Source organism: Accipiter gentilis, chromosome Z (genome assembly GCF_929443795.1).
Source record: "Accipiter gentilis chromosome Z, bAccGen1.1, whole genome shotgun sequence".
Lineage (NCBI taxonomy): Eukaryota > Metazoa > Chordata > Aves > Accipitriformes > Accipitridae > Astur > Astur gentilis.
Genome location: NC_064919.1, coordinates 8575298 through 8602387, shown reverse-complemented (window position 1 = coordinate 8602387; position 27090 = coordinate 8575298). Strand labels below are relative to the sequence as shown.

At 43.3% G+C, this 27090-nt stretch overlaps 1 protein-coding gene across 1 annotated transcript; it reads left to right on the top strand.

The window, feature by feature from the left end:
• Window positions 1–429: 429 nt before the first annotated feature.
• Window positions 430–26811, top strand: CKMT2 (creatine kinase, mitochondrial 2). Its single transcript, XM_049796411.1, has 11 exons — window positions 430–506; window positions 6900–6966; window positions 10648–10820; window positions 12133–12331; window positions 13534–13629; window positions 14382–14603; window positions 16930–17015; window positions 19503–19626; window positions 22096–22230; window positions 22582–22707; window positions 26586–26811. The coding sequence occupies exons 3-11, from the start codon at window positions 10669–10671 to the stop codon at window positions 26703–26705; spliced, it is 1260 nt and encodes a 419-aa protein (XP_049652368.1). The 5' UTR covers window positions 430–506; window positions 6900–6966; window positions 10648–10668; the 3' UTR covers window positions 26706–26811.
• Window positions 26812–27090: the final 279 nt, after the last annotated feature.

The window sequence follows — 27090 nt, the reverse complement described above, 5'->3', positions numbered from 1 at the left end:
CGTTCCCTGGTCTGACCCATTTCATCTGGGATGTGTGCAGGTGGATTTATCCTGCTCTTGTGTCTCTCAGGAGTTGTTCAGGCAGGCAAGGCAATCCAGCACAGAAGCTCCTCTTGACCTTTCTCTTTTGGCTGTTACTAAATGGGCCCTTGGGGGTGAATCGGCGGAGGTGCATCTTGTTGCAGTTAAGCATCTGGCCAACCATTTGCTGACATGAACTCTTTCTCCTTGAGAAGCGTTTGAAAGATGATGTTGCTATCACCCAACGCTACATGGCCCCCTCCTGCCACATTCCTCTACATCCTCAAGGGCACCCTTGTGCGAGCAAATGTCATTCATGTAACCCAGTGAAACAGGATTGGCCACCGAAGCAATTATTTTCGTTTCCGTCACCTCCTTTTCCCGCTCTCATATTACCTGGTGTCCTGTCAGCGCACCAGCTTGTTATTCCCTTTACACTCTGGGCTCTCTGCAGGCAGCAGGACGTCTCTACCTTCAGCTTCAAGGTCAGTTTAACTACCTGTATTGCTTTCCTAGCCTCAAATGGTAGCATTTCACATACAAGGGTTATTAAAAATGAATTCAAAGCACCACAGGATGTGGTGTAATTTGGTTATAATTTATTGATTCGCATAAGTGCTTGGTGCAGGAAAAAATGTGTCAGCCCACTGTGCAGCTGCTTCAAATGCTGACCCTTAAGTAACAGCTTAAGTAAGGGAAAAACAAGTCCCTTTGCAGATGTGTAACAACTTCAGAGGAAACATCTCTAATTCAATAAGTTTTCTGTGATTTTGATTGTAGGTCCCCGCAGTGTGGAGTTGAGGGTTTTATACTGTAAAATACTGTTGTATTGATTCAGAAGGGCAAGCACTCCCTGCACCTCGGTTGGGCTTTGGTAGGAGAATTTGGGCTTCTGAGTCTCACCAGGTCAGGTCTGACCAGCCAGACCTTCAGCTGCCAGGAATCAAAAATCATGTTGTTACCAAGGGTAGTTACTAATGGGGTTGTTGCCTGATCTATGAAGAGTCATAGGCTTTTCCACATCTTCTCTATTCATATGAATCTATACATAGGTTCATAGTTTGGATTATTTTTTAAAATCTACTCATACATTCATAGTTTGGATTTTTTTTTCCCCCAGATTATTAGATTTTTATAACCATTCACTGACCTCTGGCATTACAAGGAGAAAGAAACTGAAATTTGGTTGATTTTTCATAGAGATATTCCATGCTGTGATTAAGGCATAGTTAGAACAGTGTCTGCACTGGCATTGTTTCTGCACTCCAGAGACTATCTTAAACCCAGACTAGTCAAAAAGGTTAGAATCTTGCTCAAGGTGAGCTATGAGAAACTGAAAAAACCCCACCAATATTGCTTTATGAGATTTAACGGTTTAATTTATATCTTATCCTCTGAACCTGTAGAGTGATACGCCAAACCAATAGCAATGTAAACTGTTTTCTGAGCATCTAAAAATGGTCTCTCATGCATGTAGTCACTTGTGACATTTATTGCAGATGTTTCTAAGGTGCCAGCAACTTCCATAGATGGGCAGAGAAAACTTTCCACTGGCATCTGTAGGCTTTAGATCAAGCTAAGGATGACTCAAAGGAATTACTTCTCAAATATAAAAGACCAGCCTCCTTCTTCCTCCATCACTGCAGTGATACTGTTAGCTAAATGCATTAACAGTTTAAGCCATGCATATACATGATCTGTGATCATGAGCCTGTGTGAACTTTAGCTACGACTCTGCCATTCCTCTAAAATGTCACTCAGGATCACATGGTGTGGCAATTAATACCACCCATGACATGGTTCAAATATTTAATCTAGTTCTATTTCTAGAAATGTCATTGTAACCCTTGTACCTTCCTTCCCTCCTTGGCTAAAAAGCACATGTGCTGCCTAGTCAGAAATATAGGATAACCAGTACCTCTGTTCAAATACATTAAGAGAAAAACAGAGCTGACAACTTCCTCTTTAAAAGAAGTTCAAGAAAGTAAAGAAGTAATAGCAAAAGCATTATTTTTAAAATATTAAAACTATGAGTACAGTTTGCAAGTTCCTTAAAGGATAAAGAGGTGGTTTGTGCATTTCTGTTGATTCGTTTGCCTCTGAAGTTCCCAGACTGGGATGCAACAGCTTCACCTACGTGCAGATCACAGGATATCCATGTGCAAAGGGACTCGGCTGAGGCAGTGCGAGCACGGTGGTAGCTGTGAATCAAATGTCCTGGAGATCCTCTGCAGCCTCTGGCCAGAGCAGCAAGGGGTTTTGCTCTGTCAGAGTTTTCTTAAGTGGTTGATTTAAAATGACTTTTTTTGGTGTTGGTGAGGAACCTGCTGTACAAAAGCCATGTTTCTTCTGGAGAGCACCTTCGCCTTTAACAGAGACTTTAAACTAGGTGTATCATGAATAAGAGGGAAAACTGGTCTAAGGTCCTGAAATAGCATTCTCCAATTTTTTTCATCCTGGGGTTCAAACTGTGGTTACAAACCGCCCTTCCACCTTAAATGATACTTGCAATCCTTTGGGCTGTTTCTCAGCCAGCACCAGATGTGCAGTAGTCGCTTCTGCTAAATCTTGCTGCTTGCTTTTCTCTCCGCCTTCTGTGCATGCTAGGTGATACACACATTAAAATATGGTTTTAAAATCAAAACACACTCCTGACAGGCCATTAATGCCCTGAAGACTGGTTACAGGTAGCTGAGCGTGTCTTAGGGGATACCAGAGAGGTAAAGGCTATGACCTCTAGAATCATGACCTTTCAGACAGGTTTTGCTGATTCACTGGCCTTAAGTCATCATGGCGTATGGGAATATTGCTTTGGAAAAGGCAATGCCAATTTGACTCTGAATTTGTTTACCCTTTATGGTGCCGATGTGGTGAGTCAAAAGGAATGATTTTGCTCTTCTATGAAGAAACCTTGTTCTTGCAGACACTTAACACTACATGCTGTAGAGCTTAGTGGCTGTTACTTTAAGTCAGTGTTGCATTTACTTCCCTTACAATTAACCACTGCAGACATTGCTCCACAAGATGACTTGAAAGGAATTAATCAAAACTATTCCTGATGCATGGAAGATACACGGCAACTGTTTTTGAGCCAATTGTTCTGTGTTTCTTCTCTCCTGTACAACAGTAGATTTACTTTCTCCATGCAATAACACAAACACAAGTGACCTTGGAAATAAAACTTTAAAGGACTTGTTGCCAGTGACAAATTCCACTCTCAGAGCCCCTGAGCTGTGCTCCGTGCCCTGCCCTTGGGACAAAGGCATGCATCCTGGAGGGGTACAAAAGACTTCTTAACTAGTTATCATGAAGCAAAGCCAGTATCCAAAGGATAAGCAGAATGACATAATAAAGGGAAAATGTGCAAGGCAAGATGTCCAAGCATTTTGTTAAAGCTGTCAGATTCAAATACCAGGAGCCATCAAAGTGTTTTGCAGCACACTTGACTAAGAAGAAAAAAACCCCCACCTTCCCTGCCACTTTACCTATAGAAAATCCACTTGATGCTGGATGCCATCTGAGATGTATATCTTACGCTCCACCTCCAGCAGTTAAAGGTTGTCCAGTTGTGGGCACTGCTGACGACCGTGCTATCTGCAAAGGAAAGGGAGAAGACAGATGTGTTGTAAGAGCTGGGTGACAGTAGAGCGTATCAGCCCTGAATGTGGCAAGGAAAAGCAGGAGATAAGTGACTTGAATAGGACCATTGCATGAGAGCCAGCAACCTGGACACTTACATCAGCGAGCTGGTGAGCCAAACCCAAGTGCTGCCACGTGCAGCAGAAGCAGGTGCACCCTCGCAGTTACAGCACAGGCTGGCACCGCACTGCTCATGAGGCCCATTTTTTGCATTTCTGCCAGCTGCTAAGGGATTTGAGAAGCTCAGGGTATCTCCCTGGTATTTCCTGCCTGCTCTTCTTTCCATCAGCCTGCAACAAGGTCAGTGCTGTCCTAACCTGTGGACTCGAGCTAGCACTCCAGTGTATACCTCCCCACTGCAAAATACTAGTTCTCATTAATTCACTTTGGACTGCTGTCTCCTGAAGTGGCAGCTTCTGCTGCTCTGCATACAGAATATATACGGTGCTCCAGCTTTGTCAAAGCCTTACACTGAATAGTTCAGTTTAGAACACAACTCTGAATATTTTGTACACAATGGGCTGAAATCCCTACATCATCAAATTAGTGAGGAAGGAGCTGTGTCTTAATGTGCCTATCCGTTACATTTTGGAAAGACAGTCTTTTTACCATCAGAGTATTATCTGAGTGACACATGGTTGAGGTGTCATGCCATGAATCCTAAGAACCTCGTCAAAATCTATAAAGTAAAATTACTAAGCTTTATACCTCAAAAAGAGTGTTTTGTCCAATACCATAGAAATTAGACCTCATTTGGACAACTGAAGAAGAGATGTTCACAGAACTAAAAATCAGTGCAGGTATAGATGCAGCTAATTCTGTTCTACGTGTTACCAAAATAAAGTCCACATGCACATGTAGCTTGTGGTGCATTGAAAAAACTTGAAGCTCCTGCAAGGTTGGTGCAGTTATAAAACTTTTAGCAGAGAAACAATTTTTAATTAGAAAACCATACATGATAATTGGGAACCGTTTAAGAATATTTTGTCAGTACATTCAGAATCCCACAACAGACGAGAAAACTTCTCTGCTTATTAGGAAGCATTCCAGTTTAAAGGGAAAGTGATAATAATAGTAAAAAAATTGATGGAACTGATAGAGACTGAAGGTAACCAGGTTCCTGCTATTGCAGACAACCCCATCACATAATCTTACTTGGAAGTGTATCTATGTCCATAGCAGAAATAGTTCCCCGACTGCTCTGGTCAGGAAGCTCCCCAGGCCACGCTGAGGACTGCAGCCATCACGATGCCTTACTCATGGTTCAGGGAATCGTGCGAGTCCCAAAAGGGGCCAGCACTTGGCAGGCGGTGACCATGGCGTGCACTCCTGGCGAACTGCTGCGGTCCCAAGGGGCTAATATGATTTCCATAAGCAAAAGCCGTTTAGTCAACACAGAGAAGCTCTGCTGCTTCCATTTGGAGACCTGGTGCAATCATTACTGGACTGACAGGACCATTCCGGTATGAGGAGGTTGTTGGGGATGAAACAAAATGGAAAGAGTTCAGGGAAGAGCTAAGGAGTGATTAACAAATTCAAAAATATGATAAAAAACTGATGGGGAGACTTAAAAAGTGCTAGTCTTTAAGTCGCTACGTGTGGAACAAACAATGAGTAGAAATTTCTACAACAGAACTAATAACAAAGGCCAGTGATTCAAACTGAAGATAAACAAATGCAGGCCAAAAATAAGATAAGAGATTTATTTAATTTTCTAACTCAGGTTGATTAACCCTTGGAACTCCTTTATCTTCATCCAGACCATTCTCTCTCTAGATAGTTTTAAATGGAAGATGGATGCTTTCCTAATGCAGGTGTTTTCCTTCCAGCACACCCTATCAGCACAGACAAGTGCCCGATTCCTTTTCAAAGGTTAAAACTGGTAATCACTAAAGTTCTTCTGATCTTGAGAAATTAATCTTTCCTCTTCCCAGCTGCGCTATGGTAGCACTATAGGCATCTACAAGAAAATGGATTTTCTATCATCATGAGCACAAGGGAAGACCTTTAGAACACCTACAAAAGAAAAATGCACACTTTCATTTTTTAGCCTGTGCAGTGGTTAAATTTCCCTGATGAAAGTGAAATCCTTACAGTGGAGGCCTAATGATAGTCCGCAGTGAAACCTCAATCACAGCATGGTATTTCTGGTAAAGTGTTCTTAGAAGAACCTTACACCTTTAATGACACCTTTGGCTGTAATAATTATGTTTCTCTGAATCCACAGAGGTGGTAATGGTGCAAACTTATTGCTAGGGCAGGTTGACATTTTCTGTGGGGAAAAACCCAGCTGAATCTGCTAATGATCTGAGGTCAGATTTGACAAATAGCTTTGATGAGAATTTTTGTTTAGGTTGAAACTATTCTGTTCAGATTCTTAAAATGGATCTTTCTGAGATGTTTGTTTTGAAGCATTGCATTACTCAGAAATCATGCTATTTTGGGGGGTGGGGGGAGGGAGGGAGGAAAGAAAAATAAAAAAACCAGTCTTGTTCCCTGTCAGAAAAAAGTGCCTTTTTCATTATGCACCCTCATTATGTAAAAATTTTGTTTGCTGAACTTGTACATCAGGTTTTTGTGCAAGTCTGTGTGCTGTTTTGATTGTAAGTGGACTACCTGTGCAAGGCATAACATGGTTTCAGTTTGTGCTGCAGTATTATATGCATTTATATTCAGAACTATAGCCCACCCTTGTGGCAAGAGGTGTTTATTAGGTTAGGAGTTACACCATTTTGACAAAAAAATTACAGTCCCCTTTCCACAGCAGTCCAGATGATGTTTTTCTTCTCATAAGAAATTCTAACTTTCATGTTCCCCTAGACCCTTTGCATTTGACAGTCACAAATGACGGTCCCTGCGATGGCAATGCCACGCCGCAGTCAGAAGGTCCTGCCTAAGGAGCAGAAGATCAGGCCAGCTGTCGTCTCCCGGTTCCTGCAGGCAGCAGCCGCATGATGCTATGATTGATGCTTGTCAGGTCACCTTCCCAGCAAAGTCACCTTTTCTGCAGGAGTGACTGGCTTTAAAAAGCTGAGGCACTTACCGGTAAAGACAGAAACTGAACTTCTGCTCACAGAACTGCAAAGTTTGGTGAAGAAAATCTTAGAATGAGGAGTGCTGGGCTTCAATTGTAAGAAGAGATGTGTTGTTAAACATTAGTTTTTAAAAAAAGAAAACAAAGTCTGCCTTAATCTGATTTTTTGGTGGGGTTTTTTTTTTGGTGTTTTTTTTTTGTTTAGGTAGTTAACCTGCACAGGCTGTGGCATCACCAGTGTTGGAGGGGTTTGAGAGCTGTTACAGAATCAGGTAAAGTAGAGCCTGCCTCAGGGTAAGGGAAACCTTTTCTATGATCCAACAATGCAAGAGTGTCCTGGGGGACAAGGCATGCAGCCACAATGGAAGAAGATAACATTGCCAACAGGAAAAATACTTGCGTTATGGGACTTTATTAAAACTCCAAAAGGAAAACAATTTTATGAGCATAAAATCTGCCTTTGATCAGGTGTCCAAAAGTCAGTCATGCTGTCCCAAAGGTACAGACCTGTTTAATGTATCACACCTTGAAATGGTGAGAAAACTGCTGACACTGCCTGAACAAGGGAGGAGGGGACAATGAAACTGTCCATGCTGGGAGAGAGGGTCTGCTTTAGGGATTAAAGCTTGGCTTTGCACATCCAAAGACGGGCATAAATAAGAGTGAGGAGGAGTCACTCATACTGATTCAGTGGAACAACGCCCCTGTATTTCCCAGATCAGCCGTCGCACAAAGCCTTGTTCACCGTTTGAGTTACCGAGGAAGTCTCTTTGCCTTTTCAAATTGGTGCGTTTCCCCCAGGGCTCATCCATTTCTTTCTCCAGGTAGTTTACTCCTCTTTCTATTCACTGCCTTTGATTTCTGATACAACCCTATGCCTCAGGCACACAGTGTAGTCAAGGATGTCAAACTACCTGCAGCCACCCAGGGTATCGTTTGCACACCACGTTCTGCAGAAGGTTGTCTCTGCTCAGCTGCTCTCAGCATCGGGCACTCTCTTATCCAATAGCTGTTGCAAGGGCAAAGCAAAGGATGCAAGAAGCACTGAATCAGCAGCTAAACAACCTTTAGCTTTTAACAGCTTCAGCGAGCATGGTTTGTCTCTGAAAGAAATCAGAGACCAGCTTCTGTCATCCTTCAACCTCACAGAGCTCCCATGTACTTCTCAGCTCCTCCAGAGCAAATTAATGTCAAATGCCTAGCGAAGAGCACGCTGTGCTTACCTTCCAGTCCCAGACCACAACATCGTGCTGATCCAGAGAGTATCTTTCTGGCTGGGACATTGCTTCTATCCGTTGTGCATCCTTGATCATTAGAAAAGGCTTGAAGGTGAAAAAAATATGCAGCCACTCAATCGATAGCTGCTGTTGCGAAGGATGGGACTTTCTCGTCACTTGCACTAGTACAAGGAATGGAGGTTATGTGACAACTGCAAACACCACAGTGCAGCCTTGCCAGCAGATATGGGACATGACTAAATGTAATGACCTGTCTGAGGCTGTTAGCTTTACCTGTTAGGCTGTGGTACACGCTGCAGTCAATAGGTGCACTGCTCTCGTTATTGCTGAAGCATAATTATACTGTTGTGCCTCATGCTTCTTTCTAAATACATGCTGCACATGATTCCTCTAATTTAATCAGAGGTATCGACCAGATTTGTCCCTTAAAATGACACAGGATTTAGAAGTTCACAAAGAATCCAGGCTGGTGGAGATGCTGATAAGTGCCTGGGGTCGCTGAAGTCATAATGTCATCGTCTGCAACGGGATTTTGATAAGGCTTCTAGTTTTCAGGACAGGATTTTGACTGCCAGCCAATTCCTTGCAATAAAGATGGCATCTGTGAAACAGAACTATAAATACATATAGCTGCTGTGACAATACATGTATTGTTCCTCAGACACTTAGGTATAACAATAATAGTTCTGTGCAGATTAGTCATAAGCAAATATTTCCAGAGTGTAGGATGGGGATGCTATTCTGTGAAAAGGCATAAGAACCATCTGCTAAATGCACAGAAAAGAAAGCAACACAAAGACCTCCATCACAAACCTCATATTTGATTCTGATTTACAGTCAAACATTCTCCTACTGCATTTTGGGAGGCAGGAATCCTGTTGCAGTCGTGACAGCCTGTCCTGCACCTCTCACCTAAATGAATTCATAGATGGAGGGGAGCCAATCCCAGAGATAAGATAAGGCTACAGTCGATGATCTGCCTCCTGTCCCAGCCTGGTGTCAGCACGTATTTCATTATACTCTAGTGCTGTGCAACTAATTCCTGACGACTCGGAATAGCTGAGGAAATCACAATGTATTCTTAATGGGTTAAAAAAAAAAAAAAAAAAAAAGCCCTCCCTGTGTGGTCTCTCCCCATTTCTGTTTTACAGAAATTCTTTCAGTGAAAAAATACTGAAATTTCTGTCAGTCAGTCAGTACCTCTCTCTGGAAGGAAAGTTAGATAAATGTATATTGCATTTGAAAGGCACGGAGGAGACAGAATAACAAAATTCAGGTATAAAATTGTTTTGATAAGATACATGAGATGAAACAAATTACTCAAACTTGAAAAACAGTTTTGTGTTTCTGTCCTGGTTTTGGCTGGGATGGAGTTAATTTTCTTCCTAGTAGCTGGTAGAGTGCTGTGTTTCAGATTTAGGATGAGAATAATGTTGCTAATACACTGATGTTTTAGTTGTTGCTGAGCAGTGCTCACTCCAAGTCAAAGACTTTTCAGCTTCTCACACTGCACCAGCAGCAAGAAGGCTGGAGGGGCACAAGGAGTTGGGGGGGGACACAGCCAGGAACTGACCCAAAATGACCAAAGGGGTATTCCGTACCATGTGATGTCATGCCCAGTATATGAACTAAGGGACAGCTGGCTGGGGGCCACTGCTCGGGAACTGGCTGGGTATCAGTCAGCAGGTGGTGAGCAATTTCATTGTGCATCACTTGTTTCGTATATTCTAATTCTTTTGCCATTATTATTATTTCCCCTTCCTTTTGTGTCCTATCTCAACCTACAAATTTTACTTTTTTCTTCCAATTCTCTCCCCCATCCCCCTGAGTGAGGGGACTGAACAAGCAGATGTGTGGTGGTCAGCTACCTACTGGGTTAAACCATGACAGTTTCTCATATCACACATGTGACTAAAGTACAAAGAAGATACTGCTTTTCAACAGAAAACCATGCAAGCAGATGAGAAGATCTTTTCATGAAGTGAGAATATATAGATGCAATATTGCATGTGTCTTTAGACAGGAGGGGAAAAGGCAAAGAAGTACAAGGTTTGGGGCTAACTAACCCAGATCTACATGAAAATTATTGGATTTTAGAACACTTTGTTCACTGAAAAGAAAACCAAATGCTTTGAGGGGTTTAGTGTAACCTCCGAAAGAATGGTGAAGAGATTACATAAACAATTACATTTTTTAAACTTTGAAAAAACAATTGAAGCAGTATATCCTGGGGGAAAGGCCATGTTTTCTTGTAAATCTTCCGTGCCCACCTCCCAAAGAAGATTTACAAGAGTCCAGTTTTAAGAACAAGCTTCTGTCAACGATAGAAATTGTAATTTGTGTCCTTTATTTAAATAGGAGTTATGTCTTCCTGAGGTACTCACAGTCACCGGCACTACCAGTCAAATTCTGATTCTTGGCAGAAAAGTGTGCACTGTCTTCTTCAGACTTTCACAGAACGTGCCATTTTCTCCGCTAGACTAGAGGTCCCCTGTACTCCAGACATAATCCCAGTAGAATTAAACAGAAAAAAATACATGTATGGAAATAATACATGTAATTACTAACCGTTTTTCCGAACACACTACGCAAATGCAAATCAATAATAAAAATACATTTCTTCTCTTACAGGGCTACCATTTAAAGTGAGGGTTTACTTGTCATTTGCACTGCATGAGGACTTACGGGTTGACGTTGGGCTGTCTTCTCTTCCAGACACCGTATCCTCCGAGAGGAATGGCTAGCACTTTCTGCCGTCTCCTGGCTGGCCGTGCAACCACTGTACTCTTTGCGGCCGCAGGCACCGGGGTGCTAACCACCGGGTACCTCCTCAACCAGCAAAATGTGAAGGCTGCTGTTCAGGAAAAACGGAAACTCTTCCCTCCAAGGTGAGGACGTGGATCAGGCAGTCAGCTGAGCACAGCGCCCGCTTAGCTGGGCTACCAGCAACGTCCAGCTCTTCGGAGGAAGAAGATCCCCAAAACTGCAGAGTCCTCATGTGGACACGCCATCTGTGTGTCTGTCCATGGGCTGTGTGACCTGAAAAACAGCACCCTTTATTAATAACTCCAGTGTTAGGTAGCACCAGCAATGGCCTTCAAGACCAGAAAGCAGGGATGTGCGGTAGTACCAACGCTCAAAAAAACCCTATTGCCGAATAATGACAAGCCTAAGTAATGTTTCAAATTTTAGGCAGAGCATTCTATTAGTCCTTATTTTATCTCATCAGCTACTAAGCACTTTGCAGCTCAACCTATTGGACTGGCTTGTAGAGACTCTACCATCAGGAAATGTGAAAAAATTTTCATTATGCAAGTAGCAAAGAAATCTCCCATATAACTGCTGTACTTTGAAATAATTCCTAATTCTGTTACAAACTGGCTGGCTGGCTGATGATTAGAAACTAATTACAGACCTTCTTCTCTGTAGGTTGACTTTGCTGGCCATACTTGTGAAAAACAATATGGATCAGGCTCTGACAGATTTTTTTTTTAATTTTTTTTTTTTTTGTAGTAGTGAACACTATCCTAGTTAAAATATATTTTTTACAGAAATAATAGAGTTGTGCATAAGGCAAATCATTACCAGTACAAGGTAGATGTGGTCTTACTCAGTTGCAAAAAAGCCTTGTTAAGGGTTACATCTTTATTTTCCCTGGCTTAGTACAACATCCAGCTTTCTGTAAATAATGATACCATTAAAGCAAACCCAGGTATTATAGAAGAATGAGCTTCCCAGCTGACATAGATCAGACAGTCCCACTGATGGTCCACAAAGCTGTGAGGGCACCCGGGCCCTGAATTACAGAGAACTTCTTCAGCTAAACTTAATTCCCTTCCTACTTGAACAAAAAAACATTAGAGCACTTTTTATTTCTGAGTGTCTCAGCAGGGATTTAATGGGGCTTAGTATACTTTCAGAGCTCATTAGGATTCATTTTCCTGATAGCCCTGAGTAGCAGAAAGCTGCAACTGCCTGCCGGTGTGGTGGTCCACCGGTGTGCAACGTGGGGTACCTTCAGTGACCTGAATCCTCGTCCCTTCCCAAAATTCAATGCAACTTATAAACCAAGAACAAATTATACTTTTAGACCACGCTGTGTACTCTGTTTCTCATGATCTCTTTAATAGCTTCATAAACTAGCAAGGATTACTCTTCAGAGGTGCCACATTAATTGCTTGGGGTTCTTCTTCTCTTCAGCGCAGACTATCCTGATCTCCGCAAACATAACAACTGCATGGCTGAGTGCCTTACACCAGCCATTTATTCTCGTCTACGGGACAAGATGACTCCCAACGGCTACACTCTGGATCAGTGCATCCAAACCGGGGTTGACAATCCTGGCCACCCTTTCATTAAAACTGTGGGCATGGTCGCAGGTGATGAAGAATCCTATGAGGTAAGACGCTTCCACAGTCCTGTCATATTTGGTTCCGTTTTCACGGTATCGCTCACAAGAGCTCGCTAGATGAAGACAGATTCCCAGTAGGGTATGTGCTCCTAAGATAAACTGTATCTCAGAGAGTACACTAAGGACGGGCCATGTCCATAAAGACAGTGTTTTTCCCTGCTCCTCCACATTAGGAAGTGCATGAACGTGAGGCCTTACTACACGCGCCCTCTCTGCTGCAATTGAAGTTAATTAAATGTACCTGCTTGGGAACAGCTGCTACCTGCCTCCAGCAGCTGCCCTCCTTCCTAAGACTAAACTTAGTTTATGGCAAACCTATGCAACCCTGAGACACACAAAATAAAGGTAATGTGGAAATTACATCGTGGAACAGCAGAGGCAGAAGTGAGAGAAAAATGTCTTCTGGGAAGTGCCAGACATTATTAAGCCACAGCTTTTGGATCATGACGAAAACAGAAGACAGACAGCATTAGGGTGGACAGGTTTATTTAACTCTGGAATAAGAAGAGGAAAAGAGAAGAAAATCCTTATTTTTATTGATCTCTGTGGTCTGCTTCCTTCAGTCTACCTACAATGGTACCTGTTATTATACAGTCTCCTAAGAGTATCCCAAACACTGGGCTGCTGAGGATGGAGTTGGGACATCTGGCATTCTGGACTATCAACTTCTGTGGTTCGGTTTACTGATTTAGATGTGCCACCGCCACTGCTCCTCATCTGCATGAGGCTGTGGTTGTGATCGGTGTTGACACACCAGAGCCAAGCGGCTCTAACCAGGACTAGTATCCTGTGGCAGTGAAGATGTAGGGTATCCCTGCATGACCTAAAACCAAGACACAAGCTGCTGGGGGACTCAGAATGTGTGTTCTGGTTGGTAATACATCCTGAAACCTAATCTGGTTGCCAACACGTCCAGTACGCGTCTGTGGTAACTGGAGTAAGCTCATAACTGAAGTAAGCGGCAATTGCACCTTCTTTCTGTTGTGAAGACAAGCAACCACTACAGAGCATTGCCTAGGTCAAAAGCACCCCCTCCTTTCGTATTTACCCCTGTCTGCATTTGCAAAGCCCCCTTTACATCTGTCAGCCAGGAGCCTGTGCCAGGGCAGTTCTCCTGTGGCTGAAGCTGGTGCATTGAAGCATGTTTCTCTGACGCTGCAGACTCTTTCTAGATTCTCTTGACTCTATAGGTGTTTGCTGACATTTTTGACCCTGTCATTAAAGCGAGACATAATGGCTATGATCCACGGACAATGAAGCATCACACAGACCTGGATGCATCCAAGGTAGGGTCAAAATAAAATAATGAGACAATAAAGGCTTAAGGCTGCTTCTTACTAGGATGATATTGCATGCAATAGTACTTTTCTTTCTGCTGGTCCAACTCCAAAGACACTAATTTTGGGGTTAAGGAAGGTGGGATGCCACTCATGGTCCTATCAGCAAGACAGCTGTATCCCTGCTTTGTTCCTAGCAGGGCGGTCAGTCCCAACTGTACTAAACATTTGGGCCACAGTCTCACTTGGCACTGTGGGTCTGTTCGTGAGCTTACAGATAACCATGTGTCTAAGGGTTGGAATGAAAGCAGGAGTTGACTCCAATACACCCCCACACACGTGAACAAACCTTACCTGCTGCTTAATATTTCCTTCATAGTTCGAATACACTGTGGTTTAGCATCCTTTTGGGCTTTCTCTTTCAAAGAATCTTCCTTAGCTGGTCCCCTGCCTCTGCCCATACCCACGTTTCCAAAAGCCACGCAGATTCCTTCATATTTTGGGACCATGAAGGACGAGCTGGTTACTCTGCCACATCCATTCACTCAAAGAAACACGTCGTTCCTAAAAAAAACCCCTGGTGTCTGAAACTCTGAGGGGCTCCTGGTATCTTGAGTATTTGTGATCTCATGGAGAGGTCGTCATGCCCGGGCAGAAAGATGCCCCTCTTTTTGTACAATGGGATTTGGGTTTTTTTTTTTTAATGGTGGACTACGAGATGGGGGGATGTGTGTGAACCAATAAACCACTTCTTCCTTCAGATCACCCATGGTCAATTTGATGAGCGCTACGTCCTCTCATCACGGGTGCGGACGGGGCGCAGCATCCGGGGCCTCAGCCTTCCTCCTGCCTGCAGCAGGGCAGAGCGGAGAGAGGTGGAGAACGTTGTGGTCACCGCGCTCTCTGGGCTGAAAGGAGACCTCTCTGGAAAGTACTACAGCTTGACCAGTATGACCGAGAGGGAGCAGCAGCAGCTTATTGATGTAAGTATACCTCCAGTGCTGGCGGCACCTGCATTTGCTCATTTATCTTAATCTTCGTCTTTCTTTGGGGTACCTGCTTTCCTGTGTAGCTGAGGAGGATAATCACAGCACTAACCCAGTAGTTAATGGGCTGTCAATATTTTTAATGCAATGGCAAACCATCCAGGGTTTACATTTTGGCTAAGTACATAACTGTGCAGGTCTGAAACATGGAGTTATATTCCAGACAGCAAGATCTGTGTCAAATCAAATATACATGGCTGCTGCCACCTCTTTGGACAAATAATGAAGTAAGTTCAGGACCTTTTCTTGGTCATTTCCTTGAGAAAAAATTGGTATATTCTATCTTAACAACTGTTCTAACTAAAAATATTACATTGAGATAAGCATCACATATTACCTGTATTCTAGACCGTCGGGGTGGGGGGTTTGGCTGTAGTTTCTTTATGTCAAAACTACGCTAATTCTGATTTCCCCAAAATGTAGCCAACTGCACCCAGGTGACCTTTTCCCAGTCCTGTAACTGTGTTTAGGGACTTGAAGGATCAGGCCCATAACAAGAGTTTTCATTGTCACACAGATGGAAACACAAGGATTTTCATCATGGATTTTGTCACAGCATGTGACATGTCAAACAAACCTTGAATGTGCATTTTAAATATCCAAAGGAATGGCTGTACCCTGTTAGCTATATTCATGGCACATTAATCCATAACATCAACCAAAAGGGAGCTGATGAAGTAACATAACTATTTATAACCCTGGAACTAGGTGTCACAAACTGGATTAACCAGGAGTTAAGAATTTATGTAAGGTCAGTAACTTTTTAAATTGAATGTCCTTGGTAATTTGTTTGTTGAAAAGATGTTGATGACCTATTGTAGGTTTTATTTCAACGCCGTTTTCAGCAGTAGAGAGCTCCTCAGAAAGCAGAGGCCGTAACAGGAGTGTGGAGAACATAATTCCTTCACGGTTTAAGGCTACATCCTTTGGGAAGTGTAATAGGCTTCGCTGATTCAGCATCTTACCTTGTTTTTATGGTAATGCAGATTTATAGAAATCAAGGCATTGAATGTTGTAACCTCAAATTCCATCTTTAACTCATACCATTGCTTATCTTCTCCAGTACTTTAGGACCTTGAACATCTAAGGTGTCAGGCTTTCTGCCAGCCTTTAATAAGCACCATTTGATCTCGGTAAGATCAAATCAGTGCTGGCTGAATGGCATTCAGCACAGAAAGCATTTGGTACTTCGCAGATTTGGGCCATATGGACGTAAAGAAAACTAATAGTGCTCAGCTGTTTTCTTGCAAAAAGGGGAAATTTTCTTTCAAGCAAAAGTGTTGAGTGGAGCAAGCTGAGGAAGGAAATGTTGTGTCACTGTGATGAGCAAAGAGAACTTTATACCTTTCCCTTCTGCATGGTTGGGGTTCTGGCTGCATCATGTCCATTACAGGGTATTCAAAGATGAAAACCTGAAATTCTCCACTAAGGGCAAAAAGAAGTAAAGCATATCAACTTGTCTACCATGTCATATTTAATCTGGATAGCTTGCCTCACTATTCTTAATTAATCCCTAGACTTTTTTTTTTTAAAAAAAGCAACTACCAATCCACCTCCCCCAACCCCCACACAACATTTGATATGACAGTGTTTGAGGAATTAAGAACTAATAGTTTTTCAGCACACACATGAAAATCAAATACTCATTTGCTTTAGGAAAATAACAGCTGAGTTAAAAAAAAATCTAAATGATCTGGAATGTGACAAGTTGGTGGTACAGCAAGTACCAAAAGGTCAAGCTTAGCACTGATTTAATTCCTACCTTGACTTCATGCTCAGAATAACTTGCTAAACCTCTGCGCTGGAGAAATATCTTTTCAGAACTAGCTCCCCCCCCCCCCCCCCTCCCCAGTCTTTAAGAACTCGTTGCCTTCTCCTACCCTGAAATATGTCCGTATGCAGAAAACATCACTGGTGCTAGCAGTCAGGTCCCTCCAGAGTACCCTTTGGTGTGTGTATGTGGTATTAGGTCCCCACCTCCCATTCCTTCCTACATTTGAAAAATGCATTTGGCATAGCATGGTCATAATACCAATGTTAGTGAGAATCTGAAAGATTCAAGAAAATCACCTGGGTAAAGTGCTTTTAGTTTTCAGAAGAAGGAACCAGATTCACAAGCTGTACTATGTGATCTACTTGAGCATTGATTGCCTTCACATAAAATGTATTAGACAGAGTTATACTGCTTCCTTGAACAAACTTGAGTTTTGTTTTGTTTTCTCTCTCTCTTTCTCTCTCCCTCTGGCCCCATTTTGGTGTCCAGGATCATTTTCTCTTTGATAAACCAGTGTCCCCTTTGCTAACGTGTGCTGGGATGGCACGTGACTGGCCAGATGCCAGAGGAATCTGGTATGTTGTGTGATGGGCAGAAGCTTGTGTCATGTTTTAAAGGTTGTGTTACAAATCTCCTTGCTTGTCCTAACCTTGCAGCCACTCTGTCCCCATACTCACAGCATGTTCAGTTTGCTTTTAAAGAAAATGTTTTCTTGCTTAATTTAAAAAAATAACCCCCCAAAAATCCAGTAATGAACAACAGAATAGGTAAAACCTTTATATTCAAGAGGCCATCACTAATATCATCCACACAACACAGCAGCATAGGCATGTGGCATCCTTCCTTGTGTTTTTATCTCAATTTTTTTCTATTTCTAGATAAAAATTCGATTTGGGAAAGAGCCCGTGAGTCACCATGCAGACAGCAGAGCTGAGGTTAGAAGAGCAGCTCTAACACCAGATTGTAGCCATGCTGTCAGCTAGAAACCACTGGCCGTACAGCTGCAGGACACCACATTGCAAAGTCCTGTCACCCTCCTCACTGTCAAGACACAGAGAGTTATTTTAATTCCCACAGCTGAAAGTAACCCTTTCTTTCCAAATTAACTGGACAAAAAGCAGATACAGAATTTGAATTTCCTAATTTGTTCTAGGTCTGTTTCTACTTTCACAGCACACTTGACATATTTTGTGCCCAAATACAATATTTTCTGTGGAGAGAAAGGGATAATAGCTCCACGATCAGTGCACACACCTGCTAGCAGAGGATGGGGGCAGCTGTGCAGTGCATAGCATCTGCATCCATCCTGGTATAATTCTATCACCAGATGCTTTAATTCTGAAAAATTAGGCTAAAAAGGATTCTAAGGAATCACCTAGCCTACCTCCTTGCTCTAGGCTGGTTCAGGACTTTCAGAGAGGATGGGACTTTATGTGGAAAAAACCCTCAACTGTTGTCCAACGAGTGTCTGACAATACTGGGTCCTGTTCAGAAGCACAGCCGGTATTACTGCGATGAGCTAAGTCTGATTTCTGTCAGGGAGCAGGCACTGTGAAACTTGATCACCCGTGAAACCTGATGACCTGATGGAAAGCTGTGAGGATTTTTTTTATTTCAACAAGCTTCAGATTAGTTCCCCGGACCCCATCTAAATCTGAGGAAGAGGAAAAGGATAAAGCTGAGGCATCCCATTCATTGCTTCTACAAACAAACAGGAGAAGTACCAATAATATAATTACTATCCAGGGATCTCCTGAATAAAACAGACCTAGGTTTTGGCTTGTTTTACATGTGAAAAATCAGACAGACTGGAAAAAAATTAGTATGATTGGAAAGTATTTCAGTAAGCCACATTTGGAAAACCTGCCTTTCTTTTGCAAGAAATTGTTGTCAAAAAGAGTACATGTTCTGGAAATTATTTTGCTTATAACCGACTCACTGGTGGCAATGGCACAGCTTAAATGCACTCAGCACGGCTTCCCTCTCGATTCCTTAAAGTAACGGGGAGACTTAGTTAATTAAAGGGGGAGCTGAGTCAGACCAACCTCAGACTATTTGGAACCCTACCCCTGAACATTTGTGCATGACTGAAGACGAAGTAACCAGACCTCGGGTGACCATAATGTCAGGGCACAGGATGTTTACACCTGCTTAGTGTTGCATTGGCAATCTCCATGTGCAAAAAAAAAAAAAAAAAAAAAAAAAAAGGAGGTGCAGTAAAAGACCAGCAGAAAGTCAGGCTCTTTGTGAACTTGAAATTTCAAATTTCATGTGTTTCAAATCTGGTAATATTCCACTGTTTGTACGAATGGGTCTGATCCCATAAAACACCTGCTACATGCTGTAGAAAGGCTGTAGTAAAAGCCAGAGAAAGTGGAGAAAAAGCCAGAAAGAGTGACCTCAGGTTTGACCCAGCACTTCATAAACCTAGCCACAACTGATCTGTTTGAAGCAAGAGTGGGTATCTTCAGGCATTTTTATCTTGACTGACAAGCCAGCATCACTAATGCGCTGTCCGGAGGCAAAGTGCAGCTGCTCTCCTTGGACACGTAACTTGGCTGATGTGGCAATCCAGTACTACCAAGTGATACAGAGGACACTGGGGACTTGATTTAGGGGAGAATGCAATTAAGTAAAGACATATTGCTTGGCCCCCAGCAGCATGTAAATGTTAGGGTTTTTACTTAGCTGCACGGTTTTCTAAGAACTATAAAACCCGTCCCTGCTGACACAGGATGCAGAGCTTGGCTTCTCCCTTTGCTGCACCTCCCAGCTGCACTCATGCTAGAGAACAACACATTTTTCTTGCTCAGTACCGTGGCAGCATGATGTGATCAGAAAAACTGCTCTTCTCGCTGTGCCCGAGAAACCTGCGTAACGCCATTGGCATGAGGGATCCAACTGTGAAAGCAGCTCAAATCCTTAACTCTGCAGAACGATGTTACTATGCCGTGCTTAACCTCTCCACAGCCCTGAAAGACTGTGATAAAACTAACGATACTGAGAATTATTTTTCAGGGTCTGTCTTCTTAAAGATACTCTGTTTTTCCCTTCTTAACCAGGCATAACCATGACAAGACATTTCTCATCTGGATTAATGAAGAGGACCACACTAGGGTGATCTCCATGGAGAAGGGTGGCAACATGAAACGGGTGTTTGAAAGGTTTTGCCGTGGTTTAAAAGAGGTAGTATGTCAATGAGTTTATTATTCCCGTTTGTTTATTGCTGGTCTGTTGTCAGCACTGCTCACTGTGGTTCATACTGAACTGACATCTCCGGGAGCAACACAATGAAGTAACACCAGTCCACATAGCAACCCACACTAATGCAGTTAAAGAAGGAAACACGGGCAAGTTGCTAGCTGAGTTGTAGGGAAAAATAAATAAAACATCTTTGTAGCTTTTCCATTAAAATCTTAAGCATAGGCTGGCTAAAGAAATAATGGGTTTTTGCCATTTCGTGCCTGCAGGCTGTGGGAATTCATAATCAAGCACTTTATTTGGATTGCTTGATTTGCTTGAATGAAGAATTTATTTGGCCCAGCCTCCTCGTTCTCATCCCTGATGCCGGGAGCGGAGCGGATGCTGCTGAAGTTATGCACGGGACTCAGGGCTTAGGACGCTTTGGCTCACTGCCACTTTTGGGGAGATATGGGGGTTTGTAATTAAAATACTAAGAACTGATAGATAGGGCTCCACGATTTTATTCTGGTCTAGCTATTCAGAAAGGAAAAAGCCTTCATGAGATGGCGTGTGCGTTAAAACAGTTTTGTCTAGACAAAACATCCAGGTATGGCTCAAGTTGGCTCTGGGCCCAGTGCAGCCCTGCGTACTGCTCTGGCACAGAAAAAGTTGCTTTAACAGAGAAAGAAGACTTTACTGCATCCCACAGGCAATATAACAAGGTGCAGTGGAACAGGTGACGTAGCCAAACACTGTTCTCCACTACTCTTGTCCACGTCATTCCTGGATGGATTGCCATAGTACTGGAAAGCCTAGAGGTTAAGCTATGGAAGGTTGAAATGGGCTTGAAATTGTCTTCAAGACTGTAAGAATATTCAGGCTGCATAAAACAAGTATTTCTCCTCATTCGGGTCCTTGGCATGCTTACTTCATCTGAATTGTGGAGAAACATCTGTCTCCATCACACTGCTTTTCTTCCTGGGTATGGAAATGCACATTGGGCCAGCCTTGGGTGGTGTGTTTCATTCCTCTCACCTTGGCAAAACAGCTTCTCTGACTTTCTGGAGACACCCCTGTCTCAGAACTCCCCCAGCAACTGTAGAGCTAATACAGCTGTGCACCCCTTCCATATCACTTCACAGCCCCCAGCCAAAAAAGAGCAAGGCCAAGTAGGGCAGCAGGGAACTACAACCTCCGATTGTGGAAGTGGTCTCTGAGAAGCAGGGGAAGGTAAGTTCAGAGCATCCATAGGGAAGTTTGAGTACGTAGTGTGTTTGGGAACACACAGAAACAAAAGCACCTAATGGATGCTTCTTTGGCATTGGGGTGGTTAATGGGGACCTTTTTAGGTTTCCAAGGTATACCCTTGAGACTGACCAGTGTACAGGGTGGTGGCCCAGGTGACACGGCTTGCGGATGCTGTTCCCAGCTTTGCCTCTGCTATTGCGCTTAGCTCATGTTCAACAGAGGTGGGCCTACGGACGTGGCCATGGGAAATACTCAGACAGCTTTGGAACTGCAAGCAGAGCAGGTGTCTGAGGCAGGAAATCAGGTCTAGTTTCCCACCATCAATTCTGGTGTCCTCACACAATATAGGAATGATGTTAGGAGAGTCCTCTATTCTGTATCCTTCTGTAGAATGGAAATATCCACCTATATTTGCAGAGATCTTGTGAGCATGAGCTGGTTTATGTATCTGATTCTCCTCTGAAGGAGAAGAGAACTGAACTGAAATTGTATTTGGATCGCAGAAGTAAGTCCAGGAAATGTAGATGAGTGAACAGAACACCAGCCTATTCGAAGGTCAAGAGACCCTTGTGATTTTTCTGCGGATAATTGTTTCACTCTCCTTTATTATCTGGTCAGAGATCTACTAATGAAAAGCATTACATACAAGCTATGTTGTCTCCTTATAATGGAAATGTGAGTGTTAATACTAGTTATTTTGAAGTCAAGTGTCCTCCTCCGAGAGTCATGGCATCACCTTGAAAATTACACAACACTCAGCTTCAGCTCCTTTTGTTTGCTTCGTAGCGTTTGAGTCCTTTGGGCTTTTCTGTTGCAATCTGGCTGCAAAAATACAAAGGCTAGAAATGCATGGCAAAAGCCATAATTCTTATGTGAAGATATGGCTTTCATGGCCTAATGTTATACCAAACCACCATGACAGGGAGCTCTGTGATAAAGTGACAGTCTGCAAGCTAGTGGTCACGAGAAAATGATGAAGAAATCCTTGTAATATGCACAGGGGATCTTGGTACCTGATGACCGTGAACATTTGCATCAGATCCAAACCACGCTGTACTTGGGCGTAAATTTATGCAACTCCACTGGTGTTAGTGAATTTCATCATCAACACGGATACATGGTTAAGAGAATCTCAGCTATAAGCAGACATCTTAAAATAAGACATTTGTATGCTGCTCTTTTCCTTTTGCTTTCTTTTTTTTTTTTTTTTTTTTTCCATCATAGGTGGAAAGATTAATTAAAGAACGGGGCTGGGAGTTCATGTGGAATGAGCGTCTCGGATATGTTCTGACCTGTCCTTCCAACTTGGGAACTGGTTTACGTGCCGGAGTCCATGTTAAGCTGCCCAAGCTTAGCAAGGTACATAAGTTATGTAAAAAGGCCAGTGACACAAGTCAGCTCTTCTGATTTATAAAGGAACAAATGAAAAATGACAGCTTACAGTGACTGCACGTTAACATGATGTGTAACAAGGTCCCAGGGATAATGTACGACTAATGGAGCACACTTTTATTCTGCAAATTATTGTATTTGTTATGGAAATTAATCTAATCAGTAGACAGCTGAGAAGACAGGCTGTAATCCAAGGACTGAGAAAACTATCCACCTCTGCCTGTCTTTCTGGAAATGCTATTAAGTCACGGATAATAGCATTGCAATAATTCAGCACAATATGCAGGGTAAAAAGCTCAAACCTGTTTCTTCTGATAGGATCCCAGGTTTCCAAAAATCCTGGAGAACCTGCGTCTGCAAAAGCGTGGCACTGGTGGAGTGGACACAGCAGCTGTAGCAGATGTGTATGATATCTCCAACCTGGACCGCATGGGTCGCTCAGAGGTAACCTGTTCTTTTTTTTTTTTTTTCCCTTGCTTTTTAGCTCAGATCTGTACTGATATGAGTCAGTTTCCCTCTGGTTGGGTTCAGTACGCTGACCTCAGTGGAGCCCTGGTGGTTTTTACTCCCGATGAATCTGGTCCAATGGAAACGCTTACTCAAAGAAAAATTATTAATGTGCATGAAGTGCTTGACAAATATTCCTGTTATGGCAATGAATAGAAAGACCCTGAGCAAGTTGCACAAATGTGACTTGCTTGCACCATGTGCTAAGTATCTCCGCTGAGAGCACACAGGTGCTGGAAAGGTTTGGCTTTGTTAACAGACAACCCCCAGGATGATGTTTCTCAGCATCACAGAACAAACTCTTAGACCTGCTGGAGCACCCAGCTATGAGATCGGTGTCCGGCGGTCTCTACAGTGCTGGACATGAGACATGTTTGCAAGCTGTACAGTGGGCACTGAGCTAGCTCCTACACACGGGGCAGTAGCTCCTGTAGTGCTGCAAAATGTTGGGGAAAGAAGCAGGGATCGAGTCCTAATCCACTCAGGTAATCAGGCACTGAAAGCAAGACTGGTTTAAGGTGTTGTGCTCCTTTTAGCATTCAGTCATGCGCTTTCTCCACAGTTAGACAGCAGGACAAGGCCAGTCCTTTCACTCCAGAATAATTGAGGAGGAGTTGGTGCTATCTTCATGTGTCCTGTGTGGCACTGAGGAGAGGACGCAGGAGAGCTAGGTTTAAATCAGGGTAAAGATTTAATTGTGAGCTCTGAGCCCTCCCCATTTGGCTGTAGGCTACGATGAGACAGGCTCACCTCAGACATCTGTTTTGAAGCTATTTCAGTTTGAATGAGTACTTTTTGTGCCAGCGAGTGGAAATGACCCTACAGCCTGGTGGTGCTGCTGATCTCCTGAGAGACTTGGGTCCCAGGCCTCCTTCCAGTTTCATATTTAAGTATTTTATAAAGCAGAACAGCTCCCAAGAGCAGATCTACTGGAGGCTGGGGGAGAAACAGCCATGTCAAAGACTTGCAGCCTCCTCCCACTAGCTCTGCCTGAGCCAAACCCTTACTCCAGGTCCTGGGCTGTAAGTCATGTGCCACTGCTACAGCTTCCCTTTCCCCACTGAGACCAGGGCTGTGTTCACCCCTGGCCAGGTCAAGCACAACCGAGACAAAAATTTACCATGCAAGACCCTGTAAGTCCAGTGACTTGAGCACTCTGCTAGGAGATAGGAAGCAGAGGTTCAAACCTTCTGTCAAGTATGTCCTTCACCCCCAGGTGTGTGCTGCAACCTCTCAGCTATGGTCAACAGGGCAGGCCCTGGTGGGACTGATGTCTCCTGAGGACCCTTCTTCTCCACTAGCAATGCAATACATGACTTGGGCTCCGATGCCAACCTCCTTGTATATGTCAGGATTTGAAGGGCTGCCTGCTTGCTCAGCAGCAAAATTTCAATTACCTAGGGGGCTTTGCTGCAAGTTAAAACTTGATTGCAAAGAAAAGCATGCCGTCAAGGTGTGTTTAGCCAGAAGAGCACAGCACTTGAGAGGCTTTGGCAGCTTAGATACAGATGTGGTTTGGTCCTGGTGTTGCAGCCTAGCACCTGAGTTCAGCCTGATTCTTGGTAGGTCTCTGCAACACGAATATAACCCTGCGATAATGCACATGGGTTACAACTAGATTCAAACTGGTCCCCAGCCAGCCAGCTGGCTTCCATTCCTTGCTCACCTCAGGTTTTCTGCCACTGGGACAGAGCCAAGTTAGGTCTTCTGTGCTTTCTCATTGAGATATGCCCCTGAATGTCTTCACAGCCAAGGCACATCCAGACAGGGGTTTGGAAATTTTAAATTTTGGAGTTTGATGTAGGCAGCTATGTTCCTTTGGATCTAGACCAAAAAAAATAAGACTGAAAAATTATTAAGCTGTATTATTTGCAAAACCAGTATGTGACAAAGACTTTTATTAATACTAGAAATATCATCATGTGTGGTTCTAAAATAACAGTAATAATAGAAAAGGATTACACGGCATGATTAATTAATGAGTTCTACTGACAGATGGCCTAAGCCTACAAATTTTTGCTTATATGAAGACTTCCACTGTAGTCAGTGATGCCTCATACAGCAAGGATTCAAAGGATTAAGCCAATAGATAAGATAGAATCCCTACCTTGAAGATTTTGAAATCTAAGTAAAACAAGACAAACTCAAGGGGATAGAAATGTTTTATTATAAGACTTTTTTTTTTCAGTACATAATAAAGTAAATTCCATTATGTGGTAAATGTGTTTGCAGAACTGAATTACGTTCCCAAAGGTGCAAGACAAAATTGTTTGTATTTTTACTTTGTTTCAGTTACTGGTCAATGCAAACTTAATATGAAATTCCTTTTCTCCTGGAGGCTGCAAATTCAGACCTCTGATTTCCCAACACAGCTGGTCTGTAAAAGACAATAAAATAAATTGCTAAGCCACTAAAATGCTTTATAGTAAAAACAAATCCCTTGAAAATCAGCAACTGTCACAATATAGAGACAACGGGATTTAGTCTTCACATTTGGTTTTAACAAGCCAGTCATTAAAGGTTGCTAATGAACCATTTCATGAAGATTAAGAAAAATCAGAGCTATAGCTTGCTGGCTAATAGTACCACAGGGCCTGTGGCCCTCACAAGTCACTGTCAGTGGAGAAAGTCTGCTGGGGACCAGGTACCTTGTATTCTTCAGCAATTCTGAAAAATCTTACAAAGACACTGCTACCCCCTGCCATATAGAATTGCAAGTTTTGGTGCCGCTCTGGGCCTGGAGCTAATCCCACCACTGCCAGTGTAAATCAAGAGCTGAAAACAAAGGAGTGATGGATGATGTAGAGCCAGCATGATTTTAGGATGAGTGCCCCTGCTTCAGAGATGTGGGCCCTGGGCTTGGCAAAACCACCTCAGCAAAGCCAGCACACCTGGCAGAATGAGTAGGACATCTTTGCCCACAGCTGATGAATCACTGCAGCAGCGTTCGTGGTCATCTGCAGGGGAACATACAGTCCCGAGCCGTGCCTGTGAAGAAGTGAAAGGCTGGTTTGACGAGCTTTCTCAGGCAGTCTCAATGGCTGTGGCCGAACAGGTAGCCCTGCTATCCTCCCGGTCCCAGCCACGTGAAGGACTCCTGAGCTGTGCCTCCAGCAGCGTTCAGGGCTGGGGTGAATCAGGGCAACGAGCCTCTGTCTTCCTCTCCTTGCACCACCATCCCAGTTAGTTTCCGTCTGACTCCGTGCTCACGTGAATGCTTCTGAAAGCACAGGAGCAGTGAGGGCTTGGGAGCTGGGAAGACAGAGCAAGGGCATTTTCTGCTTCAGTGAGAACTGCCTGGTAATGCTAAGCACTCACAGCACTGCTGTTTTGGTTTCTTCATCCTCACACATCAAGTGTGGGGAACACAATGGACAGGCACCCCTGGCTGTGCCAGGCATTACTTCCCAGCAAACATCTGGGGAGGATCCTGCACCCTCACAGTCATCACATTTGAAATAGGTCTCCCAACTCATGCCTAAACGTTTCCTATAAGGACTTTTGTTTGTTTGCTTTGCTCCTATAGGAATATGAGTAGGAGCAGAATTTGGTGGAAGTAACTTTAGGGACCTATTTGAAAATTTCTGTTGCTGGCAGTCCAAACTCACAGCAAAAAGGAGAAGGGAATTACTATGAGTTTCCACCGGACCAGCACGATCCACGCACCCTGTGCCACAGGGTGTGTGATCTCTGCCATGATCCTCCTTACTTAAAGCTTTACCTGCTATCATTGCAGTACGAGCTGATTGTCCCCTCCTCAATTAACAGCACTAGCTAAAGCTTCTATTACTACTATTTTCTTCTTCTTGTTGTAGGTGGAGCTAGTCCAGATTGTCATTGATGGGGTCAATTATCTAGTTGACTGTGAGAAGAAACTGGAAAAAGGTCAAGACATCAAAGTGCCACCGCCATTGCCTCAGTTTGGCAGAAAGTGATCTTGCTGCCGATAGTGGCAACTGATGGCAAATACGGCTGCCATTCTGACAGAAAGGCACCTCTGTATATCTCTGTATAAATATCTGGTGTAATAAAAGACTACCTGATACCTGATGTCTCCTTAGATGCCTGGCTGCACTGGCAGAAACTAGTCTTTGTGCAGCTTTACTAGGGTGCACCCAATACAACCACCTTGGTACACTCTTTTGTGTGCTTCCCTTTGTTTCTTGGTTGACAATAAGAAAAGTACTACCTCAGTAACGCAAAAAGCACAAATCTCTAATTCTATCCTGCATTTGCACTTATGGCTATACTTACAATGTCTCCTACAAGCACCCTACTTTCATTCACACACACACTTACCTCCAGTGACTGTTCAGGCAG

What these genes read in the sequence shown, in the direction of transcription:
- CKMT2 (XM_049796411.1), top strand. Translation starts at nt 10,669, where the DNA reads ATGGCTAGCACTTTCTGCCGTCTCCTGGCTGGCCGTGCAACCACTGTA. An exon ending in GTGATGAAGAATCCTATGAG is followed by an intron (nt 12,332 to 13,533) that starts GTAAGACGCTTC and finishes TTGACTCTATAG; the next exon opens with GTGTTTGCTGACATTTTTGA. An exon ending in ACCGCATGGGTCGCTCAGAG is followed by an intron (nt 22,708 to 26,585) that starts GTAACCTGTTCT and finishes TTCTTGTTGTAG; the next exon opens with GTGGAGCTAGTCCAGATTGT.